Source organism: Thalassophryne amazonica, chromosome 21 (genome assembly GCF_902500255.1).
Source record: "Thalassophryne amazonica chromosome 21, fThaAma1.1, whole genome shotgun sequence".
NCBI lineage: Eukaryota > Metazoa > Chordata > Actinopteri > Batrachoidiformes > Batrachoididae > Thalassophryne > Thalassophryne amazonica.
In genome coordinates, this window is record NC_047123.1 from 5,610,849 (window position 1) to 5,633,160 (window position 22,312).

Genomic DNA, 22,312 nt, shown 5'->3' on the forward strand with positions numbered 1-22,312 from the left:
GGAACTCGACAGTAACTGTTAGCTTCTCACGTGATGACGCGCCAAATACAGCCAATGGATGTTTTAATAGTTTTTATGCAACCAGCCATTATATGGAAACAGTCCCTCCTCACTACAGGAACAGGTACAAGGTTCGATTCTTTTATACGATTGATTCAAAATGTTACATAATGTATATAACAGAGAAATGTGAATATGTATTTGTTCAGAATCAACAAAGACGTAGTGCTCCGACTTTGTGGTAAATAACTACTTGCCTCAGTCATGTTTATGTTTTGATTTTCTACTTTTTTCTTTCTGATGACGTGTGTATGACTTTGGGTGAAAGTGATTAATACTGTATATCTGGTGTTCTCTAAGATGGCAAATCGAAGATGTCCTGTTTTTGTGTGTGTGTGTGTGTGTGTGTGTGTGTGTGTGTGTGTGTGTGTGTGTGTGTGTGTGTGTGTGTGTGTGTGTGTGTGTGTGTCCTCCGACCCTGCACAGTACCTGTGGGTGTTCAGATAACTATGCCAGAGAATGGTTTAGCGACTGCTGAATGTGATTTTACTGAGAGAAGAAGCAGCACGGACTGGCTTTTTGTACGGGTTAATTTAAAAAACAAAAAAACACAAAAAACAAAACAAAAAAAGGCCATATTATTTAATTTTCTCTGTTGTCAAAATTTTAAGCAGATCTGGGAGAGTGGAGCCTTGGTTTTACTCAGAAGCATTGCCCGCGTGTCGTGTACGTGAGTGGGCTTTTTACAATTTCCTGTCTGACTGATGTAGCCTTTTTCCTTTTCTTTTTTTTTTTTTTTTTTGTGCATTTGTCAATATCGTAAATGACCAAAGTTTCAAGATGTTTGATGGAGATCATATGCAAACCACCTCATCACCGGCTGTAATGTAGCAGCCTATCGTCCTTCCGGAGCTCTCTCACCGCTGCCGCACGTTGTTCAGTGTTGTCTCCTGTGTCCCTCCTCCCTCGCCGCTGTGGCCTAACGGCAACATTCTGCGTGCTGTCTCCGACGTCAGGTCCATTGCCAAACATGTCCTCTGTGCCGGTTTGGAGTGCTGTCACTTGTTCAACAGAAAGAAAACGTTGCAACAGAAAGCTATGCACCTTCATGAAAAAAACATTTTGTCCCATCGTCACGGTTACATGCATCTCACACTGGAACAACAAAAGCTGTTTATCCGGTTACACACCATCACAATCGAGACCTGTTTATTTTTCTCCCCTTCATAAACTGAATACTTTATACCAAACTTGAGGTGCCTCGTGTATATATACTTTCTGGTGTAAAAATCGATCCTTTGCTCTTTCACGATAATGTCCTTGTTAAGCAGGGTGTTTTTATGACATTTTTTCACTTTATAGACAAATAAAAGAAAGTTTACTATTTTACAAGATTTTTTTACACTCGAAGATTTCAAAAAAAAAAAAGATTATTCCAGGAATTTGCAAATACAATCTAATTTTGCACTTTATATCAGATTTACTCAGAGTTCAAAGGCCATCAGAATCGTGTTCCAATCAGATCTTATTGGGAGTCTTTTCTGTGAATGTACGAGGAACGTTTTACCACTTTGATTTGAAGTTAGCAAAAACTCCAGCATCTTTGGAAAGACCCGGATTTAAAAAACAAACGAACAAAAGCGCACACGTCTTTGTGTCTGTCTTTGTGCGCCGTCTCCTCCCCTGCAGTAACTATGCTGATCTTGTTCAGGTGAAGCCCCGCCCCCTCCCCTTGCCTGTCAGCTGACTGTTAAAAGCGTCTCGCAGCTTCAACTCTCAGAAACATTCCTGCTCGCAACCGTTTTCAGTAAACGCCGCCTCTTTGGTCTCTGTGAATGTCCTTTAGTGTCCTTCACGCTCCTATATCAGAGCTTTGAAGCCCCCCCCCCCCCCAATGAGGCAGTGACTCGCTTTGATTCGTCTGGTCCCGGGAAGACTTAACCTCTGCTACTTTGCAAAAATTGTGCACTGACATAACTGACACACTGTCTGTGTTGCTTGTCCTCTGTGTGCTCGTCGGACTCTCGCGCTGCCTAATGTCGAAGATGTAGCGGCATGCTGCCGCCTGTCGCTGGTCCAAACCGGTGTCGGTGAGCCGCCGAGACGATCTGCAGTCCTTTAACTTCCCACTCATTCCTAATGCAGGTTTTCCAAACTAACCTCGACTTGTATGACTTGTCAGATATTGTACAGTCCGTTCTGCCTTACCAGGGCCGAGGCCGGATCTGGTTCAGAGATTTTAAAGGTTTATTAACTCACCACTTTCTTGTTTTGGGGAGGTGATGCTCTCTCTGCAGAAATTAAGAGAAAAGACCAGGGTTCCACTTTCTCCCTTGTACAAATTAATATAAATAAAAAAATAAAATAAATATATATATATATATATATATATATATATATATATATATAATACATTTTACTCATTTTTGTCCAGTTCTGTATATACACTCATGTAAAGTTTGTTTTTAAAGAGGCATCGGAGCAGCTATTACAAGACATTACGAGTGACAGTGTTCATCTGGGAGAATTTTTATGCATGTTATATTTTCTCTCTCTCTGGCTCTGTCTCTCTATCTTTTAATCCCTCGAACCCCTGTTCAGGTGTGTAACGTGAATGAAAGAAATCAGCCTTTTCTTTAGAATGTCGTAGACAATCAGTCTCAGGCCGGGTCCAGTCCCTGCAGGGGGTCAGAGCCCTGCAGGCTGATCGACAAAACAGTTTTTGTTTGACAACTCAACCTGTCTGTACATCTACTGGAAGTCCAATTTGGAAGGTTGGTTCATTCATACGTTCGTGGCTGCTCAAGTTTACACACTTCTCTACTACACTCAGACATACACCCCCCCCCCCCCCCCTTGTGCATTTGAATCCTCTGCTTTTATTTGTTTTGTTTTTTTTCTTCTTCCAAGGTGAGGATGCCAACCTTGAGGAAATGATGCTTTGACTAACAAATCTATAACATCTATGAATGTGGGAATGCAACACATTGCAATAAAAGCACCATTTGAAATGCAGCCCGTCGTCTGTACTTTGTCTCCCTGCAAAGACATTTTAGTAAATATGCAATGTGACGATGTGACATCAGACTGAAATAAAGAAATGTCTTGATCTTAACCACATAGCCAATCAAAGATTAGCCTTTCTGTCCATCATTTACCTGTATTTTGGCATGCTTGGCACCAGAAAGTTATGTTGGATCCAAAAAGGCTAGGACCAAAAGTTACATTGGATCGGTTCCCACTAACCAATAGCGTTAGAGCTTTCTGCTGACAGCTAGCCAATCAGAGTGCGGCATACAATTATTCATGAGATGACATCACTAATGATGTAGCGGAGGTCAGGAATTTTCTGACAGACGCTGGTTGAAAAAATGGCAAACATATCAACAACAGCAGAAAATCGTCTGCCAGCAAGGTTTGCTGAGTTCACAGAGGAGGAACTGGTGGAAATGTTGAACTCCAAGGATGGCAAAAACACTAAGAAGGTAGACAAGCACGCTACTGACGTTTTAGAAGCATTCATATGCTGTTCACAACAAAATAAATTGATCTAATTTACTTGACTCTGTTGTTTGCTTAATTTGGGAGGGGGGGTGGAGAACATAACAATTGATGGATGGCAAGTCGTCCAACATAGAGAAATATTGGATTCAGCCTCGTCCAATATAACTTTTCTGAATCCAATATTTCTCTATGTTGGACGACTTGCCATCCATTATTTGTATAATATATATATATACATACATACACACACACTAATCATAGGCTATCTTTCCTGATACGGACGGAATGCTAGGAATGAAAGGATACCACATCATTTGGAAATGAATCAACCTACAGACGTCTGAATTCAAAGATGCACCGACAGTCAAAGCTACAAAGTGATGCGGCAGGTTTGTCCATTTTGCCAAAACTTTATTACAGCAGTTCAAAATGGTCCTCAGTAGTTTATGGCCCCCACATGCTTGTATTCATGCTTGACAGCGTCAGGTCTCCAAATGAGACGGCGGATGATGTCCTGAGGAATCCCCTCTGATCTGAACCTGGGCATCACTTAACTCCTTGAACCGCCTGAGGTGCAACTCGATGAAGTCAGATGGACTGAAACATCGTGTCCCAGAGGTGTTCTATGGGGTTTCAGTTGGGCGAGGTGGGGACCAGTCAATGGGGTCAATTCCTTCATCCTCCAGGAACTGCCTGCGTACTCTCGCCACATGAGGCCGGGCATCGCTGTGCACCAGGAGGAACCCAGGAGCGACTGCCTGTAGGGCCTTGACATTGGGTCCAAGGAGTTAATCGTGATACCTCGTAATGGTCAGGATGCTATTGTCCAGCATGTAGAGGTCTGTGCGTCCTTCTAGTGATACGCCTCCCCAGACCATCACTGCCACACCGCAAAACCACTCATGCTGAATGATGTTGCAGGCAGCAGAAAGTTCTCAGTAGTATCTCCAGGCCCTTTCATGTCTGTCACCTGTGCTCAAGTTGAATTTGCTCTCATCTGTAAACAGCACACTGGTGGACCTGCCAGTTCTGGTGTTCTATGGCAAATGCCAATCGAGCTCCAGGGTGGCAGCCACTGGGCACACCCCCCCACTACAGGACGCCGCGCTTTCAGGCCGCCAATACACAGCAAACCTTATGGCAGTGGTACATACTGATGTACCATGCTGGAGGAGCTGGACTACCTGTGCAGCCCCTGTAGGGTCCAGGTACCGCACCACATTATCATAGTGACCCTGACCCTAGTCAAATGCAAAACTAGTGACAAATCAGTCAGAAAAGATGAGGACCCCCCATGTGCCTGTTATTAATTTCATGAACACAAAAGCAGTTGAAACTGATTAACACCCCCCCACCCGCGGTACTTGGGTGATTCTTAGACTACGGGCACTTATGTCCTTTGATCATATTGTATGAAAAACAGAAAAAAGGGGAAATTTCACACTTTTATAGTTATCTTTACAATGAAAGTGTGTTAAGAAATTTGTTCTAGTAGTCTATGATGACTTTTTCACCTTTTTTCAGCATCATTATATGCAAATATTGCCGTTTTGTGCTTGTCCCACACCCAGACTTTTGATCTTCAATGATAAAAATGAATGGTAAAGAAACGTTTTTTCTAATGTTTTAAAATATCTCTGAATAAAATATCAGTAAAATAATCAAAACATAATTGGGGTATTCAATGTCATACAACTGTTGTGATTTTTTTAAACAAAATGTAGTTGTCCCACACTATTGCCGTAATTTCCATCACAACACTATAATGTCCCTAAACAGTTTGTATGAAAGATTGTTTGGGTAGTTTCTATGGAGATAAACAGTGACATCAGAGCACATCTATATAGCACCAAATCACAACAAACAGTTGCCCAAGGCGCTTTATATTGTAAGGCAATGGTGTGGTGGAAATTACATTTACAAGGCCAATAGTGCCCGTAGTTAAAGAATCACCCATTTATCTAAGTTTAACTGACTTGATGCTATACTCTGCTTAAAAGGTGTTCCTTTATTTTGAGCAGTGTACATACACACACACACGCCGCATTACATTTACTTACATTGGTTGGTTGACGGGGGGGGGGGGGTGGCAGACGGGCTGCATATTAATCACATATTGAACACGAATCAGTTTGAAAAATATTGAAACATCAAGTGTTCAGTCTCACCTTTTAATATGAGCAACAAATTTTAAAACTGGTCTTGCAAATTAAAAACATTTTACAAAATCACCTTTTGAATTTTTTTATTATTTTTGCAAAGGAATGGCAAAACTGCACAAATTTACAAATCATGCAGTATAACAACAAAAGTGCATGCTGTGTTTGCCTAAATGTGCGTGTTCTTTACTGAATACATTCAGTTATCATTGGAGTTGTTTTTGTAATAAATTTTCCTTTATTTTAAAATCTTTCAATAAATGTTGTTCTTGTTAATTATGAATTCCTTTAAGTTAAATTTCAATATGTTTCTGATCTTGGTTGGAACACATCTTCAAGTCAAATCATCATTCTAATTTTAACAACTTTATCCATTTTTATTTAAAGGAACCTTATGTGTCACTGTTGCATCATTTTAAAAAATTCTTTATGATTTATTTAATTTTATTTAGATAAATGTGTCCATCACTTTTCTTCGCTCTTCAACTTTTCCCAGCAGTGCATTCTTATTAAAATTAACTAAAACCCTTTAGAAAAAACCCCACAGCTGATAAACATTTGTATTTGAATTCAGCCAGCTGGTTATAAACGTGAAAATTTGGTTAAATAAAATCCAAAACATTGTTTAATTTTTGGTGTGTTAAGATTGGCTATTTCTTGAAAATTGATTTAAAATGGTTTTAAAAAGCATGATGTCCTTTGATGGACTGGTGTCCTGTCCAGGGTGGACCTGATCTCTCCTCCTAATGGTCGTTGGGTCAGGCTCCGGTTCCCCGTGACCCTTAATTGGAATAAGCATGACATTTATTTATTTATGCTGTCATAAAACAATTTTTTTAAAGAACTAAAGCAAAAGTCCTTTTTTTATGTTTCATGCCAGTAAAATTTGTTCATAATACTGAGCAGTAAAAAGCTACATTAAAATAGTATAAATAAAATTCTTACATTCCAGCAGATTAGTTAATTTTTTTATTATTTCTTAAATACAGTATTTTTCAGTAATTTGCCATTTTTTATTTTAAGCACCAGCTTTATTTTCTTAATACTGTTGTAATTGAACTTGATTGGCTGGCAATAATTAATACAAACTGATTGTTGTCCGATTGCAGCATTGTAATTATTATTTTATTTATTTTGATATTACTACATGAGTTGATGTGCAAAAACTACTGGACTCATAGCTGAATACTATGGAATTTCTTTAGAATTCCATCTGGCAAATGATTTTTCCTCCTTCGACTTTGATCGTCTCCTTGGGTTTGCTGTTGTCAGTTTCGATGGGCGGTGTGGGATTCTTGTGTTCGTTGTATTCGACGATGGGGTAGGTGATGATGGTCAGCAGCAGAACAGCCAGCACGATGTACAGTTTGTACTCCAGACACAAGAAGGTACTGTAGGCGAAGGTGATCACAAATCCCAGAGACTCCCACATCCTGTAGTTGGCGAAGGCAGCTTCTTTGTGTCTGGGGAACAGGACGCCGTACAGAGCTGCAGAACAGAGACAGCTGGTGTAGATTCATATTTACTGATGATGTGATTTGAACAAACCCAAAATTAGAAAACAAAAAAAGAACCTGCTTTGATTTTTACATTTACTGTCTTCTGTTTTGTTGCAGACAGCATGAAGCAAAGACATTTCATGTTTTGTCTGGTCAATTTCATTTCACATGTTAATATACATCCCTGCATTTAAGGCCTGAAACACATTACAGAAAAGTTGAGACAGGGCCAGTTAAGTATTTAGCTATTAAGTTTGCAAAACATGTCCCGCTATGATTTTTAAGGACATGTCTACGGAAGCAGGCCACAGTCTCAACTTGATAAATTTCCCTCCCTGAAAATCCACCATCACCACAGTGGGTTTTCTGCACTAATTTCCCTGCTAAGCTAGTGGATTCCACACCCACATTTGTCATAAGCTTTTGTAGGGTCTCTAATCACCTGCTCCGTGGCCTGCTGTAAAATCTTAATGTTACCCTCCTTGTAGAGCTCTATCTATGTTCGCAGACAAGATGGCGGTGCCTTCTGTAGAATGAAGGCCATCCGGCATCAGCAAGTCAGGGCGGCCCCAAAACGAAGGCCAGTTATGCCTCATCATTACCCTGAGAGGAATAACAATGAGCCATTACTATTCAAAGAGCCTTAGAGGAATTCATCAATAGCTGATATAACCATGTGGGCAAAGAATTATTTTGGGAAACCTTTGCCGAGCACTACAATAACCCTTGTGTTACTGTCCAAAAGCCAAGGTCTGTCATGGTAACACTTTTTGTCACTGCCTTTAGCAAAGGTAATTTACCCTTCTGAGGTGGCAGCATTGATGCAAAAACATACACTGAGATTTTAAAGTAATGTATGCTGCTTTCAAGAGGACAACTTTTCCAGGGATGTTGATGCATTTTTCAACAAGATTGCAAAACTGCATTAAAATAACCCAATAACATTGCTTCTATTTTTTTGTATGAAAACCTTCATCTGATACTGCTGATTGGATCTTCACCCAAAGCTCATCAAGGTTGCATAAATGTGACATCTGCTAGCCCTCGATTTCCATACATTAGCTGGAAAACTGGTCAATTTATCAACTTGGAATATTTAGAATATAGAATGGTTTTAGTATCAAAGTCTATTGGTTTTGGGGGTCAGAAGGTCATTTGAAGTGTGTGTGTGTGTGTGTGTGTGTGTGTGTGTGTGTGTGTGTGTGTGTGTGTGTGTGTGTGTGTGTGTGTGTGTGTGTGTGTGTGTGTGTGTGTGTGTGTGTGTGTGTGTGTGTGTGTGTGTGTGTGTGTGTGTGTTTGTTGTCCCGGGTTCAAATTCTGTGTGGAGTCAAATGGATGTAGAGTTTTGGTGATTATTGTGGGGAGGAATGATTGAGGCGGACAAGAAGCTCAGGAGAGAAGTTCACTGCAGAGGGGGCTGATGGGAGTTTCTTACCATTGGTTTGAGTTTGCCAGATGGCATCTGCCAGTCCCCACAGAGCGGAAAACACAAAGAAGATGGGCAGCTGGTTGGGATGAGGCCTCCAGAACAACAATGCGATGATGCACGCGAAGTTCGTCAGTGCCGCTGCAAAGACACAACCAGAAGAGGGCAGCAGTGAGTTCAGTTCAGGCTTATGATGAAACAAAACAGCTCTAAGTCTATTGTGCAAATCAAACCCCCACCCCAGAAAAGCTGAGGCCAGATATAAATTAAAGAAGTAGCTTTCTTAAACCGTTATAACGTCCTTAAATGTGTCTCTTACAGGGATTAGAAATACTTGCTTTTTGAAATTTTGATCTTATGAAATCAAATTTACACTACACTAAAAAAAAAAAAGCAGGCTTCTTTTATATGCAAAATTGAAAATGTTATTTTGAATGAGAACAAATTTATCTCATTAAATAATAAAAGCAAAATGTTCTCGTTTTTTTTTTTTTTTTTTACTGAGACATTAAAAATAAAAGGCCACTCTGAAAGGTGCAGTTTTGTTTTATTGGGGGGGGGATACCAGTCAGTATCTGGTGTGACCACCATTTGCCTCATGCAGTGCAACACATCTCCTTTGCATAGAGTTGATCAGGTTGTCAATTGTGGCCTGTGGAATGTTGGTCCACTCCTCTTCAATGGCTGTGCAAAGTTGCTGGATATTGGCAGGAACTGGTACACGCTGTCGTATACGCCGGTCCAGAGCATCCCAAACATGCTCAATGGGTGACATGTCCGGTGAGTATGCCGGCCATGCAAGAACTGGGACATTTTCAGCTTCCAAGAATTGGGTACAGATCCTTGCAACATGGGGCCGTGCATTATCCTGCTACAACATGAGGTGATGTTCTTGGATGTATGGCACAACAATGGGCCTCAAGATCTCATCACGGTATCTCTGTGCATTCAAAATGCCATCAATAAAATGCACCTGTGTTCTTCGTCCATAACAGACGCCTGCCCATACCATAACCCCACCACCACCATGGGCCACTCGATCCACAACATTGACATCAGAAAACCACTCACCCACACGGCGCCACACACGCTGTCTGCCATCTGGCCTGGACAGTGTGAACCGAGATTCATCCTTGAAGAGAACACCTCTCCAACATGCCAAACGCCAGCGAATGTGAGCATTTGCCCACTCAAGTCGGTTACGACAACGAACTGGAGTCAGGTCGAGACCCTGATGAGTACGATGAGCATGCAGATGAGCTTCCCTGAGACGGTTTCTGACAGTTTGTGCAGAAATTCTTTGGTTATGCAAACCGATTGTTTCAGCAGCTGTACGAGTGGCTGGTCTCAGACGATCTTGGAGGTGAACATGCTGGATGTGGAGGTCCTGGGCTGGTGTGGTTACATGTGGTCTGCGGTTGTGAGGCTGGTTGGATGTACTGCCAAATTCTCTGAAACGCCTTTGGAGACGGCTTATGGTAGAGAAATGAACATTCAATACACGAGCAACAGCTCTGGTTGACATTCCTGCTGTCAGCATGCCAACTGCACGCTCCCTCAAATCTTGCGACATCTGTGGCATTGTGCTGTGTGATAAAACTGCACCTTTCAGAGTGGCCTTTTATTGTGGGCAGTCTAAGGCACACCTGTGCACTAATCATGGTGTCTAATCAGCATCTTGGTATGGCACACCTGTGAGGTGGGATGGATTATCTCAGCAAAGGAGAAGTGCTCACTATCACAGATTTAGACTGGTTTGTGAACAATATTTAAGGGAAATGATGATATTGTGTATGTGGAAAAAGTTTTAGATCTTTGAGTTCATCTCATACAAAATGGGAGCAAAACCAAAAGTGTTGCGTTTATATTTTTGTTGAGTGTATGTTAAAACTCAAGAACTGTAAAACTCTCAAAATCAAAATTTATATACCTTAATACTGGGAGGTCAAAGCTTTGCCTGCCAATATATATACAGTAGTGTTCAGAATAATAGTAGTGCTATGTGACTAAAAAGATTAATCCAGGTTTTGAGTATATTTCTTATTGTTACATGGGAAACAAGGTACCAGTAGATTCAGTAGATTCTCACAAATCCAACAAGACCAAGCATTCATGATATGTACACTCTTAAGGCTATGAAATTGGGCTATTAGTAAAAAAAAAAAAAGTAGAAAAGAATATATATATATATATATATATATATATATATATATATATATATATATATATATATATATATATATCATATTTCTGACATTTATAAATGCCCTTTTTATTACTGAATTTTGGGTTTCATGTTGGGAATGTACAAGAAGCCCTGAAATGTTCACATGAGCCACTGGATGGCGACAAAAGCTGCTCAAATGTGCAACAAGGTCTCAACCATTTATTCATTTGAGAATTTTAACTTATATAGAAAATCCAAATCCAAAAATAAACTGTTGTGTCCCTGCCTTATGAGAATTTTACTTTTTTGTCACCAGACATCAAAACTTCATCCAAAACTTTTACTTTCCGTTTCAAAATTATTTTTTTTTTTTTTTTTTTTTGTCACTGAAAACATCAGCTCCCTCCATGTACTTGCTGCTGCCACTAGGGAACGCCAGCAAACCACCAGCCTCCATCTCACCCTGTATTCTGCATCATCTTCTGTCACACCGAACACCTGCATCTCACATCTAAAAGTCCTCTTTGGCCTCCTCCTCCTCCACCTGCCTGGTGGTTCCATCCTCAGTATTCTTCTCTCTGTATACCCTGTGTTTCTTCTGCCTGTATCCAAACCATGTCAGACTCACCTTATTGACTCCAATCTGCCTCCAGTCTGTCCTGCCTGCACTCTGCACTCTGTGTGCATTCCTGATTCTGTCCGCCCTCCTCACACTTCAGGAAACTTGCAACATTTTCAGGTCCACCTGCTGCCCCCTTTGTTAGCACCAACGTCTCTAAAGCCCTCTACAAACAGCTCCAGTTTTCTCAGTGATTCAAGATATGTAATCCTGTCCTTAGCAACAAAGGCACTGTTGGTTTCCACAGCCCAACCCAAAACCCAGTCCATTCAAGCACGGAACAGAGTAAGAACCAGACGATATCCCTGGGGAACACCACAATTCACTATGGAAAAGTTCAGAGATTCTCCCTCCTCACAGTACCTACGTATAGGCCAGACTATCATTAAAGTACACATTAGAAAAGTTAATGTTAAATATATTTACCGTTATAATTGTCTTGTGACTAATAATTTGCCATTTTATTCCTGCTGTACTATTAAGTTGCTGTGATAGCATTTAACACTCAGTGTATTAAAGTGTTTTATCTGTCAAAGGCTGTATTACAGAGCAATGCCATGGAAGATGGAATATACTAAGAGCACACATAATAATGATGAGGCAAGACATTCTTTCATCAGTGCATGACGAAGGAAGAAGCAGAAATGGACTGTGTGACTGATTGTCTTATGCTATGTGATGAGGCGAGACATTATGTAATCAGTGCATGATGAACGATCAGGAATGGACTTGGAGACTGACTGTCTTATGCTATCAAATAATTTCATTCAAGGAACTTAAGCACACCTTGGGTCTGTATATAAGTGGCATGAAAACTGAATGTACTTGTACTTGTCTTCAGACCTATACTCTGTATGACATGTACCTTTTAAAGCTTTAAATAACAAAAAGATCTTAAAACTGAAACCTGTTTTCCCTGGTGTCTCATTTGTTATCTGTGTCAGAGAGTCTTTAGGTAATTTTTCCTAACTATATATATAGAGAGAGAGAGAGAGAGAGAGATTTAAAGTAACAAAACTGTGAAAATTGTTGAAATCTCAGTGAGGTATTTTTTAATCGACAAACACTGTTTTACCCAGGAGGAAGAGTGCAGCTCTGCCAGTGTATCTGGGGAGTCTTCCGAAGAAAAAGGAGCAAACGGAATTGGAGGCACCAAAACACATCATCACAAATCCAACAAAATGAATCCCCAATGCGCACGTCACATAGTTCTGCAAGGAGACAAAACATTTTTAAGAACTGCATATTAAATTGTTTAAAAGGTTGGAGAAACACACCTGTATCCAGAGGGTCGCCAGTTTGAGCCCGACATCAACATGTTAAATCTGGGCTTTAGAAGTGAAGAGTATCAGTTTGTCAAGGCCATCACTCTTTCAACCCTCCCCCACTTTTTTTTTCTTCTACTGCTTCTATATCTTATGTTTCCTGTTGTCCACTTGTGTCTTTCTCCATTTTGCTACCTTGGAATCTAAGCTGCTGCTCCTCTGCAAAGTCCTGTTTAGGTAGTTGCTTTTTTTCCTCACTTTACTAAATCTTTCTTATGTGTAGGATCACTGCACGTTCAGCTGACTGCCACGTCTGAATTTTCTCAGTGAAAACTGGTGTTCCTCAGGGATGTGTCCTGGCTCCTCTGTTGTTCAGTGCATCCATGGACTGGGTGTTGGGTTGGGTTGCAGAAACTGTTGACTTTGTTGCTTTTATCAGTGAGAAAGGTTTTAATGGCCTTGGCTTTATGGGTGATGTTGTGGTCTTTGGATGCCCTGATTGTTCCACTTCAGAAGCTGAATGAGGAATCTGAGTGTCTGGTTCTGGATCAAGACTATCCAGGCTTTCGATGACTTCCTGAACCCTGCCATCAGAAGTCTGTCTGTATGTAGTCAATGTATTGAACTTCTGGAGACATTCACTTATCTCGGTAGTGATGTTCATGTCTCTGGGTTCTCGTCTTATGAGATCGAGATTTGCCTGGGAAGATTGTAAGGAGTCATGAGGTTGCCGGATGGAAGTGTTTGGTTTTGCTGATATCTTTGCAGGAGAATGAAGGTCCAAGTCTTTGTAGTCACAGTGCTCACCTTATGATTGTGAGACTTGGACACTAACCATTGACATAAAGACAGGTTGTCTTTTGTGCCAGGTCTCTTTGCAGGATCCTTGAATACCTCTAGAAAGATTTTGTGTCACATGAACGGTTATGTAGGGAGACTCAGATGAGGAGGATCACTTCCATTTTGAGGGAGTGCCTGCTAAAACAGTTTGTCCATGTGGTGCGTTTCTCTGTACATGATCCAGCACACAGGTGCCTCAATGTTGAAGACCCCAATGAGTGAAGAAGACCAAGGACACACCTGACTGCAGCAGATCAATGGTTACTTTTACCAGGTAGGAGTTGACCAGTTGTCTGCTGGGTGGTTGCCATCTGGCACCCAAGGTCATTCCGTACTTTGGTGAATTCGCCAATACACGGCACCAGTGCATGCTCCCAGATGGGACCTGGTCTATGCTCTCATTAAACTGTGGCTTAATGACACACTTACTCTTCCCTTCTGATGTTCTTAATTAGATTTATCTAAAGTGGGCGTGGCTTAGCCTCTGACAGACCTCAGAGATCAGTTTGTTCATGGATTCACACACACAGATGAAAAGGACTTCAGTGCCTGCACTCGTCTCTCTGTCACCTTGGTGTACTCTCCGGTGAGGAAGCTCTGTTCGAACCCGCTGTACATGGTGAGCGGGATGAGGGTTACCAGCCTCCAGTCCTTCAGCAGTCTGAACGTAGCCAAGAACGTTTGCCAGAACGGTTCTCGGTTCCCACGAAACTCACTTGTCTGAGCCTGGTCAATATTTTCCAGAAACACTGCCATGATAATCATGGCCAGCACGCCCACCCCTGTCACACGACAAACGAGAGGAAAGAGCAACTGTGAGAGAGTCGATCGATCGAGCGGATCGATCAATGTCACCAAACTGACTGAAGAGCATCCAGCTGGTGTCTCCTCCAGAGATTAGTTAAAAATGAAAAGTTATTATCCAACATATCTGTCTGTGAGCAAACATTGAATGAAAATATTTTCTACAAACAAATAGGATGCAAATATACACACTAGTGTGCAAAAGTTTTAGACAGGCTAGAATTAGCTTGAAAAAAATCCTTTCTTGAATAGGTCAACAATAACAGACAGGTTCAAGAGAACCTGAAGTCCTTTGGAAAAAGAGGATTTTGATCAAATATGGGGAAAGTGGCATTAAGCATAAGTGGATTAAACTGGAAAAGGCCAACTTACCATGGCCAGGTAGTCAAAATTTCAGAAAAAATTATTAAATATTTTTTCAGAAAATCAGCGGATGGTGGTTATTATGATTATGATTATTATTGTGATTATTATTGTGATTATTATTATTATTATTATTACTATTATTATTATTATGTCCGGCAAGGACATAATAAAATCATGAGCGTTTATCTATTTGTCTGTCTGTTAGTTGGATTATGTCAAAACTACTGCACAGATTTTGAAAAAAAAATCACCACAGACAGATATTAGGGTATGGAAGACTCCATTAAATTTTAGAGGTGATCCGGATCTGAATCAGGATTCTGGATTCTGGATCAAGATTTCACCAAAGGTCCACACTGAGAATCGAAGCTCAGTAATCAGAATCATTTGTTAATCGATATACAATGTCAGGATCAAAGGTCTGAAATGGTGATCAAAGTTCAGTAATCAAGATGAGACATTGTTAATTTATATCAAATGTCAGGATCAAAGGTCCAGAATTAGGATCAAATTTCAGTAATCAGGATGAGACATCTTCTATTAATATCAAATGTTGTGGTCAAAGATCCAAAATGAGAATCAAAGTTCATCAGTCAGGATCAGGCATCATTAATCAATAACAAATAGCAGGATCAAAGGTTTGCAATCTGTATCAGTATTGAGCAATGAGGATTAGACATCATTAGTATCAAAAGTTGAGATCAAACGTCAGCAACACTGATCAATGATCATCCGACAGTGTTCAGTAAAATCAGGATAGAGATCATAAATCAATATCAAAAATCGGGATCAAAGACCTCAATGAGGATCTAAGTTCAGTCAATGTTCGTTCTAGCTGATTATGTGGTTTGACAAAAGTTTTATATTTTCCACTGCAGATTAATGAAGTTGTTTCACTGAAGTGTGAATGTTGTGTTGCATCACTCTGTTAAATCAATACCGAGACAAACGATTCAGTCCAATTCTGTGAAACCGTTATGGAACCCGTTATGATGGAAGCAAACCGAAGAAGATCTCACCGATGTAACATCCAACAAGTGTCCACACGAGCTTATCTTCAGGTCTTGAAAAGGTGGAGTTGGAGGTGATGTTCAGACCGCAGTCTGCTGCTCCGCACATCTGCAGCTGAGCCTCCGGAATGTCAGCTATCAGGAAACCAAACAATCAACATCACATGGAAAACCTCTGCCCAACGTCAAAACAAACAAACGCCATCGTTATCATCACGTAAATTCTTTTTGTGTTTATCAGCGACTCTGAGCACCACTGAAGCACGATGGGAGAACAGAATTTATCAGGTCAATTCCTGCTCTCAGTAAAGTGGTGCTGCAGTTTAAACACCCGTGTTTCATTCCCACTAATGAAGTGTTGAAAAGACGTCCATTCCAGAACAGTTTTGTGATGAAGACACATTTTTCAGAATATTACTTACTCTGAAATGAACAATAAATCATATATATCTTATGACAGTCAACAATTCAGTGTTCACACAGACCTACACTTCGATATACTTTCAGACCTACACTATGATATACGTTCAGACCTACCGTTCCTCATACATTCAGACGTACCTCTTCGATATGCGTTCAGACCTACAGTTCAATATACGTTCAGACCTACAGTTTGTTATACCTTAGATCTACAGTTTGTAATACGTTTAGACCTACTCTTCGATATACTTTCAGACCTACACTTCGATATACGTTCAGACTTACAGGTCGATATATGTTCAGACCTACACTTCAACATACGTTCAGACCTACAGTTCAATATATGTTTAGACCTACAGTTTGTAATACGTTTAGACCAACTGTTTGTTATACATTTAGACCTACACTTTGATATACGTTCAGATCTACCGTTCGTTATATGTTCAGACCTGCACTTCATTATACATTCAGACCTACAGTTCAGTATACATTCAGACCTGCACTTCGATATACGTTCAGACTTACAGGTCGATATATGTTCAGAACTACACTTCAACATACGTTCAGAACTACACTTCAACATACGTTCAGACCTACAGTTCAATATACATTTAGACCTACAGTTTGTTATACATTTAGACCTACAGTTTGTTATGCATTTAGACCTACACTTTGATATACGTTCAGACCTACCGTTCGTTATATGTTCAGACCTGCACTTCGTTATACATTCAGACCTACAGTTTAATATACATTCAGACCTGCACTTCGATATACGTTCAGACTTACAGGTCGATATAAGTTCAAACCTGCACTTCGATATATGTTCAGACTAACAGGTCGATATACGTTCAGACCTACAGTTCGTTATACGTTCAGACCTACAGTTCATTATACGTTCAGGCCTACACTTTGATATACATTCAGACCTACACTTTGATATACGTTCAGACCTACAGTTCGTTGTATGTTCAGACCTGCACTTCTATATATGTTCAGACCTACACTTTGATATTGTCAGGCCAGGCGAGTGCCCGGCACCTGGAGCGGTTGGACCTGCAATGCAGACTCCCAGACTTGGCTTTGGTGTAAGAGATAACATGGTCTTTATTTCAGGCACGAGTACAGTACGCATGCGGTCAGTCAGAGGAGCAGAGTTACAATCGGGATCAGACAAAATGCAGTCATTAACGAGCAGGGTTCAGTGGCACAAGCAAGCACAGACATCAGGGATAAGGCAAAAGGTGCAGTCAAAAACACAGAGCAAAAATACAAAAACAGGGCTGTGAACAAAGGCTGGAAAGTGCACAAAGACAATAATCTGGCAGTGAGCTGTGAGACTGTGAGGGCTTAAATAACAGGCGGACACAGCTGGACAAGTGAACAGTGGATTTATGCAAGAAGATCTCAGCTTGTGGTGTGTGCCATAAGGACTTCTAAATATCTAAAACAAGCAAGATAGACAAATAAATGTGTGCTGGACAATATATTGCATGTTATTTGATGCAGGGCAGCACGGTGACTTAGTGGTTAGCACTGTGGCCTCACAGCAAGAAGGTCATGGGTTCGATTCCCATCTGTGGCCGTTCTGTGTGGAGTTTGTGTGTTCTCCCCATGTTTGTGTGGGTTCTCTCCGGGTGCTGTGGCTTCCTCCCACATGCAAAGACACACAGGTTAGGTGTACTGGAAACATTAAGTTGTCTGTATTATTATTATTATTATTATTATTAATATTATTAACAAATGCTAAATTTTTGCACTGGAGTATAAGCAGCAGAACCTCCCAAACCAGGAGTTATATTTGGGGAAAATACAGCTGATATTTGCCTTAATGAGCAGTACGTTTGGTTGTCAGTGTTGTTTTAGTGTTTTTATTTATTGTTCTGGTGAGTGTCGTTACCATCTTTCCACACTTCCACTCGGTCTTACTTTACTGAAACATTCGTGTGACCTTCTCACCGACTTTGGGGTCTTGTCCAAAGATGAGTGACGACATGAGGTTTCCCCACACGGCAGACGACTGAAAGATGAAAAAGAAGACGCCAAAGTAGTGATTGATGATATCGGAGCCCTTTTTGCCCTCGCGGGCAGCTTGCAGGTTCCCAGAGATGGTCAGGTAGGTGCATTTTGCTGACCAGAGAGGAGAGCCACCCAAACCCAGGATCACTGAGGTCGGCATCAGGGTGTACCTGTATGATGGAGCAAAACCGACATCAAACAGGAAGTGATAAAGTTATCGGAGTATTTATATATTAGCTCTATAGAATTAAATAATGTGTTGAAAAACAGTGTTTTATTACACAAATTTAAAGGTGTTTCTGTGGTTCTTTTGCAAATCTCTCCTTCTCTCTTTGGGTGGATCTGGATTAAACCCAGAGCTGGACCTTCATTCATATTCTCCCACTTTATCCAGGTCTGAGTCACGGTGGCACCAGACCAAGATGTTCATCCCACAGGTCTCTATCCGTGGCAAAGTCTTATAACTCTTCCTGGAGGATCCCGAGGCGTTCCCAAGCCAGCTGGGAAAGAAATGTAATTCCTCCTGTGGGTCCTGGGTCTTCCTCAGGATCTCCTCCCAGTTTGACGTGCCTGGAAGACCTCCCTAGTGAGGAGACCAGGTGGCATCCTCAACAGATCCCTGAACCACATCAGGTGGCTCCTTTTCATGCAGTGAAGCAGTGGCTCTACTTCAGGTCCCTCCTGGATAGTCAAGCTTCTCTCCCTGTCCAGGACTGTAAGCCCAGATACCCAATAGAAGAATCTGATTTCCGCCCCTTGATTCTCTGACCTTGGGGCAACTGTTTGTTGTGATTTGGCGCTATATAAAAAAATTGATTGATTGATTGATTGATTGATTATTCTCTCTGTCATTGTCCACAGTTCATGACCATAGGTGAGGATAGGTGCACAAATCGACTGGTCAGTCAAGAGTTCCCCGTCTGGTACAAGTCCTGAATAATGTCCACAGGACTTCAGATGCAACCCCGATCTGTCTGTAAATCTCACGCTCCAACTAACCCTTACTGTGGATTCACCCGAGTTCCTCCCTTAAGCAGCTCTTGCAACTTGCCACGTGAGGCAACAGGTTATCTCGAGCAGCACCTTGGCACAGCCCTCGTGTGTGTCTGGGGGAAGTTGGCATGCTGCTCAGTACAGATTATCTTGATTAAACTTGTGCAAGTTTTTAAATTATTTCAACTTTTCTGGAGCTCAGTTGGACTCCTGACCTTCTCGGCCACCTTACATTTGACTCGGTGCAGGTACAGAAACACTCACTCTGACATATCAGGAGTTGAGGATGGTGTTTGTGCCTCGATTGCGCCATCCTGAGCCAAGTGCAGGTGGGGCTGAGGTAACTTGGAGCCCACTGAACTCCAGGTGAAAAGACATAAAATAAAACAAAACTCAGCCTTTTCCCAACTTTTGCCGAGCAGTGTGCCTGCTCGAGAGGACTCTGGCCCAAAAGCACCCGAAGAGGAGGAGAAGGCCAAGGGACTGTTCTCGTATCACCTACTTAGTTACTTCTGAGAGGTGAAGATGGACTACTAGTCTGCCTGGATGGCAACCACCCAGGAGCCAGCGTAGTTCCATGGTGCCCCCAGACTTGACATGACTTTCAAGACAGAGCCTCGGTGGACTCATGGATTCTGAGTGCCTTTCAAGTTTGTATGATTGATTAATTCTGCATTTGATTACCACCCAGGGTAGAGATTTCCAAAGGAGTAGGACACGTAGCAAGCCATTCCGGCAACAATGGTCCATTTACAGCCCAGATTCTTGATCATGATCGGAGGCAGAAACATGGAGGAGACAATGATGGAAGCGTAAATGACGCTCAGCGATGCCACGCCCATCCCTTCCTCCGCATTCAGGCTGCTCTGTGGAGGGAAGGGCACTTAAATGACATCATACACGATGAAAACATCACATGCTTCATGAACTGTGTGCTGTATTCTTTGTGTTCATTTGACACACCTGACACGCCAGAACAAACTAAATTATGCACAAAAGGAACTTTAAAAGTAGTCTCTTTATTATTATTTATTAATAACGCTAATTATTTTCTCATAACATTGTAATAGCACTTGCTATTTGCAGTATGCCAGTTTTAAATAAATAGTGAAATTTGGTTCTTAAAAAACAATCTCAACATTTAAAAGGTGTTGAGGAATAATTCAGCGTTTCTGAAAAGTTTGCAGGAACGAGTCTTACCTGTAAACTCTGCAGGCCTCCGTAAGCCGTGAACAGAGACAGGAAGCTGATGGAGACCACCAGCACGTTCTTAAAGTTACGGCTGATCATGACGGCGTCTCAAAAACAAATTACCAAAAGTTAAAGGGAGGAACTGCAAATACTGAGTGGTAGTATTTATTTAAAAGCAGCTTCAGGCTGCAGCTGTTCAGTTCTCAAAAAGAAACAGACAAACAGAAAAAAAGTCCAGAACAAAGTCCAAACACTGGAAGGATCAGCGGGACAATCTCTTATCTGGAGGCCTGGTTTCCGAACTTTGACTCAACTGCCATATATGTCATACGGCATATGACAGACGGCCGCCCTTCTTCACTCATTAAAGACCATTTGACAGTAAAGTTCTTTTCCTGTTATCCATGTCTGTGTCTTGTGCTGTCAGCATGTGTTGTTGCGTCACTGTGCACGTGTCTTGTTGCTGTGGTGGATCCCCTCCAGACTTTCACCTGTATGTGGTTTGATTCCTGTTTGCTGGAGCCCCCGTGGACACGGTTGCCTTCTGAACTGATTTTCTGTGTATCAAACCCACACCTGTGCTACCAACAATCACACTTGACAGACCACAACAAGTATTTGATGTTGTTTTCTGGAAGTCAGAATGTGGCGTTGTTTTCTGCTAAGGGGTCACTAGTTGTGCAACAAACAGTACAGTACAGTCTGGTGATATCAGAACCCGTGTAAAACACCCCGACTGTGCAGGACCTGGAGCTCAATGACCAAAGAGCAGCAGATTGCAGATCTAACCGGATTAATCCAAGATCATCAAATTTTGTACGAGACATCAGTTAAGCAGCTCTGGCTGCTGAGTGACCAGCAGTCTCACCAGCACAAACCAAGCCTCAGTGCCCACGTTGGCAAACAATGAAGTATAGTCCTTCTCCTCAGAGCTGACGTGTTGCACGTTCTTAGAGCAGCATGATGGAAACCCAGCAACATGTAAGTTCTTGTCATTGTGCACAATGATCTTTATTCCACAAGCCCAGTACTTACCCAAAGGATGCCTCCCAAGTGACCCTTTGGGTAAGTGGGTCACTGTAAGCAGTGACCCACTTGATGAGTCATGCTTGGGACTGGGTGGGATCACAGGTAATATGTTGCTCTGTCTAGTAGTTCCTTGAGTAAATGAGGCGGGGTTTTGAATGTGGTGCTCCAGGGCTCAAGGCCGTGACAGACCTGTTGTCTTTACGCCAAGGTCCCAAGCAAGTACTTGATTCATTCAGGTTCCAGACCTTGGCTACAGACAGTGAGCAGAAATAGCTTCTCAGTCATCCAAGCTCAGAAGCTTCCTAAAGTTTAGTCAAGGTAACTGGACTTCTTGTTTAGCTGAGAAATGCTGCGCCACTCAAGTGGCTTCATCAGTCGAATGGTGAATGATGAGTAATGACTGATGAAGCCACTTGGATGAGTGGCGCAACATTTCTCAGCTAAACAAGCAGTCCAGTTGCCTCGACTAAACTTTAGGAAGCTACAATGGGCAGAACTTGGCCACCCTCTGCAACTCCTTCATGGATGGACTGGTCGAACAGATAAAGCATCACCTTGCATCTTTGGATCTGCCTACAAATTTCTAGCAGCTAGTGACCAATGCCACCAACGTTGACCAGTCCCTGTAAAACTGGAATTTGGAGAAGCTTGGCTTGAGAACCCTGCCCATGGTAATCTGCTCCATCAACCAACACATCATCTCTGAGGACACCAGTTCTGGTTTCAACAGTGACACAGGAGGAACCCCATGCAGATGACCCTCAAGGAGTGACAGTTTCAGATGCAGCTGGTCTGATGTATTTACTGCAGCCCTTGAGGCCACTTCATTGGCAACCGTCCAATGCCAGGCTCACCAATAGATTGGGGACATCTCATGAGCCAATCTACCACAAGATCCTCCATCCACCCAGTCATCCCAGCAGACCTACTCTTTGCCTCAAGTCCTCGGGAGCTGGGGGTTTTCATCGACTTTGGTGTGCTGACAAACATTTTATTGATCA

At 41.8% G+C, this 22,312-nt stretch overlaps 2 protein-coding genes across 2 annotated transcripts in view; one reads left to right on the forward strand and one right to left on the reverse strand.

Moving 5' to 3' along the window:
* The window catches only part of ncoa1 (nuclear receptor coactivator 1), a 99,895-nt gene extending 96,880 nt beyond the window's left edge, over positions 1-3,015 (forward strand). Inside the window, exon 23 of the mRNA XM_034162564.1 lies at positions 913-3,015. The gene's annotated coding sequence lies outside the window, so the exon portion shown is untranslated. The remainder of the gene's footprint in view (positions 1-912) is intronic.
* A 3,514-nt stretch (positions 3,016-6,529) lies between these two features.
* Positions 6,530-20,418, reverse strand: unc93a (unc-93 homolog A). Its single transcript, XM_034162565.1, has 8 exons — positions 20,292-20,418; positions 19,776-19,957; positions 18,039-18,268; positions 15,669-15,794; positions 14,050-14,261; positions 12,450-12,585; positions 8,598-8,729; positions 6,530-7,151 (listed from the first exon to the last, which is right to left on the reverse strand). The coding sequence occupies exons 1-8, from the start codon at positions 20,379-20,381 to the stop codon at positions 6,865-6,867; spliced, it is 1,395 nt and encodes a 464-aa protein (XP_034018456.1). The 5' UTR covers positions 20,382-20,418; the 3' UTR covers positions 6,530-6,864.
* Positions 20,419-22,312: the final 1,894 nt, after the last annotated feature.